This window comes from Poromitra crassiceps, assembly GCF_964638095.1.
Source record: "Poromitra crassiceps genome assembly, chromosome: 20".
Taxonomy (NCBI): domain Eukaryota; kingdom Metazoa; phylum Chordata; class Actinopteri; order Beryciformes; family Melamphaidae; genus Poromitra; species Poromitra crassiceps.
The window spans coordinates 3,391,927-3,399,426 of record NC_139637.1 but is presented as its reverse complement, the minus strand read 5'-3'; the positions used below and the strand labels follow the sequence as shown (position 1 = coordinate 3,399,426).

The 7,500-nt window shown below is 47.6% G+C and overlaps 1 protein-coding gene across 1 annotated transcript in view; it reads right to left on the bottom strand.

Annotated features, from left to right (window-relative positions):
* The window catches only part of plxna2 (plexin A2), a gene marked incomplete at its 5' end in the record, with an annotated part of 155,546 nt that overhangs the window by 38,846 nt on the left and 109,200 nt on the right, over positions 1–7,500 (bottom strand). The window contains 3 exons of the mRNA XM_083656475.1: positions 1,310–1,544; positions 2,952–3,095; positions 4,040–4,279. Of these exons, the coding sequence (XP_083512601.1) occupies positions 1,310–1,544; positions 2,952–3,095; positions 4,040–4,279 (619 nt within the window). The remainder of the gene's footprint in view (positions 1–1,309; positions 1,545–2,951; positions 3,096–4,039; positions 4,280–7,500) is intronic.

Genomic DNA, 7,500 nt, shown 5'->3' with positions numbered 1-7,500 from the left:
ACATCGTTTCACCCGCCCGCAACCCATCCGCTATTAATCAGAATGTTTATTTTTATGATCTGCCCCGCCCACGGGGCGGGATATCCGCGGTCAGCGCGGTTATAACTGCAGCCCGCGCATCTCTAACGCACACATTGCATGAAACGTATTATGATCTGTGGCCGTAGCTACCTCTCTACGTGAGCGTAGCTACCTCTCTACATGAGCGTAGCTCCCTCTCTACGTGAGCATAGCTACCTCTCTACGTGAGCGTAGCTACCTCTCTACGTGAGCGTAGCTACCTTTCTTTTCTTTTTTTTCTATATATTTTATTTTACAATTTTCAAAACATAGGGAACAAACAGGCTCAGACAAAAAACTAAAAACAAAAACATACTACCTCTCTACGTGAGCGTAGCTACCTCTCTACGTGAGCGTAGCTACCTCTCTACGTGAGCGTAGCTACCTCTCTCCGTGAGCCGCGATCAGATGCAAAGGAAACATGATGTGTTACTTACACATCTGTGGCTGGGAAGAGGTTGAGTCTAGTGAGTGAATGTGTACGCGTGGGTAAGATCAGATGACTCACTGACCCAGATTTAGAAGCAATTTTCTCTGCATTATTTAACACACATAAGACCAGCCGTCATTTCCTTACTATGTAATAAGCAGAAATAGCCATTTATGTCTGTCATGTGATCAGTGCACGCACGAGTGCACCTCGTTCAAAGTCCCATTCATCTAGATGAGATGAGCGATGGACCAGCTTCTAACATCACTGGCTCTAGATGGAAATTCCAATCAAAGCAGAGCCATAAACGCCCCTCACCGCGGCGATCAGATGTCACCTGATGAACTTAGTTCACACCGCAAAACCGTAGTGCTCAAATCAGATTTGGGCCACTTTTGCCTGCAGTGTGAACGTAGCCTTAAAAGGGACAGCTCACCCTAAAATCCAAAATATATAGATAGATAATAGAGTTTCTGCCTTCTCTCCAATACAATGGAACTGGATGGCACTCGGCTTGTGGTGCTCAAAGTGCCAACGAAATACATTTGATAAACTCAACAGCAATGTCTCTTTCCAGAAATCATGACCCTGTTACTCAAGATAATCCACAGACCTTGTTATGAGCAGTTTCATGTAGGAACTATTTTCCTTTGATCAAACTACACCCGCTAGCTGCTAGCTAGTTCCTACAAAATAAAATAGTTCCTACATGAAACTGCTCACAACAAAGTCTGTGCAAAAGGATTTTAGGGTGAGCTGTCCCTTTAAGAGTAGGCTTCTCTCCGGCGCGGCATAGTTCTACATAGTTCCAACGCTCACCTTCCTTGCACTCCAGGGCGACCCGTGACTCCAGGTTGTCCATCTGCATCTGCAGGCGCTTGAGGGTCAGGTCGTTTTCGCGCGACTTGCGCTTGTAGGCGATGAGGACGAGGATGACGATGATGAGGAGGAGGCCTCCGCCCGCCGCGATGCTGACGATGGCCGGCAGGGTCAGCAGGCTGTCAGACAGGATGTGCACCGCGCCCGGGGACACGTGGAGCCCACCTACCTGGACCTGGAGACACACACACACACGCGCAGACACACACACACACACACACGCACACACACGCACACGCACACACGCAGACACACACAGTTAGTCTTGGGCAGCGCAGATTCCCTGCCTACCAACACGAGGGTCGCAGGTTCAAGCCCCTCTCCGGCTTGGTTGGGCGTCCATACAGGCACAATTGGCCGTGTCTGTGGGTGGGAAGCCGGATTATGTCCGGTCGGCCTGTTCGGTTGGGAGGGGAACTGGGGGGGAATGGCATGATCCTCCCATGTGCTACGTCCTCCCGGTGAAACGCTTCACTGTCAGGTGACAAGAAGCGGATGGCGACTGCACATGTGTCGGAGGAAGCATGGTGCTAGTCTACAACTCTCCCCACATCAGAGGACGGTGGAGCAACGACTGGGACAGCAGGTGGAATCGGCCAAGTACAATTTGGGGAGAAAAACTTTTAAAAAAGAGAGAAAAAGGAAAAGAAAAACCATAGCGAGTCTTTGCTTTATCCATCGTATAAAGACGACCAGTAAACATCCTCCAAAATTATTAGATTCCATCTCGGAAAAATATTGCATCCTGTTTGTCCGTCTTGTTTGTCCTTTGTGTGGAAAATACTGGAACAACATTTCATCAAAATCCAGTCCGCGGTGTCGGAGATATGAAGCAGAGTGATACGTCGTCTGCATCGCGGAGGATCCACCGCACGATAACTGATATACAATAAGGCCAAAACGTAGGTAAATATTATCTGCAGAGATGGACAGCGAGTGCAAACACACGCAGCAAGCGAACACACCGGCGCTGAGAGAGAGAGAGAGAGGAGCGGTCTGGGCCCGAGCTGGCACCTACAGATAATTACACGGTGGATTCTTACAGAACCTCTCGACACCGAGAGAGCACAGTCATGCTGCGCGACCTTTGACCCCTTCACTCCAGCGGAATGAACAACGACGAGAGCGAAAAATAATGGAGTTTAGAGGACATCACAAACAGGAGGAGGAGACGGAGACGGAGACGGAGAGGGACAGACATAACAGTACAGACACAAACAAGTGAGACAATCGAGTGGTGCACTGGGAGACAGCGCAGACCCTCTCTGCCAAGGCCAAATCGTCCGGTCTGTCTATGATACGAGATTTCACGAGTCGGATCGGATCCGCTCCGAAATTTAACGTGGTTCTTCTTTGGCCCGTGCTGCTACACCCTCGCGCCAAGTTTGGTGAAAATCGGCCCGGTAGTTTTTTTCCGTAATCTTGCTAACAAACACAGACAGACAGATAGAGAACACAACATCCTTAGAGATAGCCAAGGACAAATGAATGACAGAATGAATGACAGAACAGGGACAGAGAGAGAGAGAGAGAGAGAGAGAGAGAGAGAGAGAGAGAGAGAGAGAGAGAGAGAGACACTGACCATGACTTTGTATTGTCCGGTGAGGTTGGGCGGCTCACACAGCAGCTGGCTCTCGGACACGGTGACAGAACAGGGCGTCTCCCCGATCAGCACCGTGTAGTTAAGCTTCACCCCGCCTGACGTCGGGGGAACCAGGTTCCTGCCCTGTGGGCACGAGGAGACGCGCAGAGGAGGAGGAGGAGGAGGGATATTAGCAAGTACACTCAAGACACACTCACACGTGACCGCACAGACACACACACTCAGTGTGTAGACACACTCACACGTGACCGCACAGACACACACACTCAGTGTGTAGACACACTCACAACGTGACCGACGCACAGACACACACTCAGTGTGTAGACACACTCACACGTGACCGCACAGACACACACACTCAGTGTGTAGACACACTCACACGTGACCGCACAGACACACACACTCAAGACACACTCACACGTGACCGACGCACAGACACACACTCAGTGTAGACCAGTGTTGGGCAAGTTACTCAGGAAGTGTAATTAGTTACATATTAGCAGTGTTGGGCAAGTTACTTTCAAAATGTAATATAATAGATATTACTAGTTACTTTCATTGTAAAGTAATAAGTAATAAGTTACTTTACAATATTACTGTATGTGTAGAGTAACTCATTACTTATTACACTACTTTTGCATTACTTTCACCAAAACAACAGCAGCAGCAGAAAGACATGACCGCCCCGGAACCATCCCGAAAAATAATTTCAACCGCCTTGAAGTCAGTGTAAACAATCCAAAATTCGAAATGTTATTCTTTTCCTTTGTTATTGTCATCTATAGTGGTTATTTGCATAAAAACACACAGTTTGATTAGGAAATGATTGTATCTTTATGTAAATATGTGCTTTGATAAAAAAAAAGAAATGTAACTCAATTTGTAACTTGAGTTACTTGACAAAGTAACTGGTATAATATTACTGAAATCCTATAAGTAATAAGTTATATTACTGAGTTACTGCTGAATGTAATATCATGTAATAATGTAATAATGTAATATGTTACTTTTGTAATGAGTTACCCCCAACACTGGTCATTACACCTAATCATCTGTCTTCCCTGTACCTTGAGAATGATGGGCGAGCCGGGCTTTTGCTCCAGCACCCCGCTGGCGCTGAGCGGCTCAAAGTACGGGTTGGGGTAGTAGAGGAAGTTGGTGTTGTTGAAGACCAGCAGCGCCTGGACGTTGTTGAAGACGAAGCCAAACTCGTCGGCGTGCTTCACCGTGTCCGGGCCGGGCCGGTACTCCGCCATCAGGGAGGGGGCGAAGCAACTCATGCTGGTGGTGTTCAGCACTTTGCACACCTGGGGGAGAGGGAGGGAGAGAGAGAGAGAGAGAGAGAGAGAGAGAGAGAGAGACACACACACACACACACACACACAGAGAGAGAGAGAGAGAGAGAGAGAGAGAGAGAGAGAGAGAGAGAGATATGAGGAGGAGAAAACGTGTTAGAGAGGAAATCCACTCTTGGAGATGCTATTGGAGATGTGTTCCACACATCATGCTCTGATAACCTAAACAGCCTGAAATGAAAGATGAAATACCGAGTCAGTCAAGCAGGATAAAGTTAGACTATAAAGCACAGCTCAGATGTTTGGCCTTCTCTTCTCTCTGCTTCCAAAATAAAAAACCCGGGCAAGTGTTTCAAGCTGATCCAGTGGTAAAGAGCCTTTCTGTTTATTACCACCCAAAAAGGGTGTGATCTTCACTGAGAAGACGTTGGGTTATCGACAAGCACCCTGCAGGGAGCTCAGCGGGGGGATATAATGTGCATATAAAAACCCATTTCTTTTCCCGAGGACAAGGAGAACCAGCACCGTGGATTTACCGCCTCTCATTAAAGCCGTCTTTATTGAGGAGGAAGCCTCCATAAAAACCCAGGATAAACCTCTGCTGGAGGAGAGGGACTAGAGAGGACAACAACAACCACGAAAGATGGCGGCGTCGCTCCTCTGTCACCTCAGGTAGAGGGTGAGCTACGGCCGCTTTTATTGCTGCTCTCCAGTTTGCACGGAGAGGCGGAGCTTCCATCCATCCTCGGCTCGGCTGTAGAGGAAGTGGAGGTGAGGTGTGGTGGGGGGGACGGAGAGGATTGATTGGCTCACAGAGGGTTTTATCTGCCTTCGCTCGCTCTCAGCTCTCTCTCTCCCTCTCTCTCTCTGGGGAAGAAACTTAATTAGCGGTAAATATCATCATGGCGGCCGCCACGCCTCCAACCTGTTGTCTGGCGCTCCGGAGCGAGCCGGGCCCGATCGATGCAAAGCCCATTCTGCAGCGCAGCGATTGCATTCTTCTGCCTCAGCCTCCGGCCTGCAGGAGTGTGATTGTAGGAATGTGGCAGCAGGCAGGGGGGAATTTGTCCAGATGCTGATGTTGTTGCTCTTGGATATGGAGTCTATATAGAGTCTATAATATAGTCTATATTATAGACTCTGGAGTGTTTTCACCATGCCCAGCGCTGAATTATTGAGTTTGTAAAAAGGTGTAGATGCGGGGTTTGGTCTGCTGCCTGGGTTCAGGAAGGAGTCACTGCTTCCCGAGCTTATGGGCGGAAAAGAAACATGGGTTCCGACATGACATCTGTCACACGGCGCCGTGAGGCCGCGGCCGCGGTACAAGAACCCGGACACTCCCACGCGGCGTTCCTCTCGGGTTTTGTGGCATCGCCATCTTTCTTCGGAATTCCGACTTGACGTGCGAGCGGCCGCACGACGAGAAACACGAGGGGATAAAGCCCTTTTAAAAAATGGATAGAGAACAAGCAGAGAGGACGGCTGACATACTTTCTCCAAGTTCAGCTGCGACGGAATCCCATTAAGCACGACGACGGAGTGTTGTGAGGAGAGATGAGAGTTGCCGAAAATACGAGAGGAGGTTTTGGACAGCGAGGCTGTCATGTCAGCGTCAGCTCAAAACATCAAGATCGACTATGAACTAATATCATCATGTCAGTGGTTTTGTTCCAGAATGAGACATCCACTGTTTGAACAAGACCTGACACCTACTCTGACTAAATGATTGCTAAAACTAATTAGGTTATGTTAACACTAATTATATTACAAAATGATTAATACGACTAATTATGTATTAATAAAACTAATTATGCTCTGCTTAGAATACCAAAACTCAATGCTCGGTTTTTGAGATATAGAAGGAACTTCAGATATTTGACAACACCCCTGCCCCTATTTTGCTGGTGAGTATGTGGGAATAAACTTAAGTCTGATAGGGGCTGTGTTCTGGAGTGAAACTTAAGTCTGATACGGGCTGTGTTCTGGAGTGAAACTTAAGTCTGATACAGGCTATGTTCTGGAGTGAAACTTAAGTCTGATACGGGCTGTGTTCTGGAGTGAAACTTAAGTCTGATACGGGCTGTGTTCTGGAGTGAAACTTAAGTCTGATACGGGCTATGTTCTGGAGTGAAACTTAAGTCTGATACGGGCTGTGTTCTGGAGTGAAACTTAAGTCTGATACGGGCTATGTTCTGGAGTGAAACTTAAGTCTGATACGGGCTGTGTTCTGGAGTGAAACTTAAGTCTGATACGGGCTGTGTTCTGGAGTGGTGGCGCATGATACAGACAGGCCCAGATGCTCCGGCAGCATCTTACTGCCTGTCACGTAGGAACAGCGAGGCATTTGCAAGTCAGCTAAAGCTCTGAGTACCATCTGCTACCCGATCAGAGAAGGATACTGCGGGGGATTTTTTCTTCTGAATTTACCACACTCCTCCATCTACTGTACGCTGTCCTCTCTTCCTCTCCTTTGGTTCTGAAATAAATCGCTTCCTTCACTCAGCATGTCGGCAGTTCTTCAGGCCGTGTGACGTGACGATCATCTCAGCTGTTCTTCAGAACCCGTGTGACGTGACTAAACCCAAAGCCATGGAACCGGTGTGAATAAATAGTCATGGGTCATGTCGGTTTTGGAAAAGCAAATGAGGTTATTTGGGTTCCATATGGTTAGGACTATCAACGGCTGTCAATCATAACACTGTAACACCTCGGCATGACCTGTGCCTGCGTGCAATGTGTGAATTATGTTTTTTTAAATACTTTTTTATTAGACTATTATTTTATTAGACGTTGCTTTGCGTTCGCACACTAACGGGGTTAATTGGTTTAGGCCTATTTGGATTATTGCATTTTGCAAATAACACTCTAATGCATCGCAGTGTTATTTCCCACCACTCCTCGACTTAACGACAGAATTTAAAAAATCTCATGACATTATGCTGCACAGATTCCAAGCCACTTGATTATGGATTTTTGCAGAGAGACCGGAGGTTCTCCTCGCCTGCAGCAAATCCCTACAAAAACAAAGTTTTGTATATCGTCAGATACAATACTGTATATACACAATAGCACATCCATTCCTTTAGGCTGTGTGGAGAAAGAGACGGGAATGTTGGGAATGCTGGCCTCTCCTCCTCTAGTGTTGCATGGAGCCCGAGTATTTTAAGGCAGTAACACTCCAACACCCCTCTGGCTGAATCCATTACTAGCATCTACTGAGCTGCTGCGGCCCA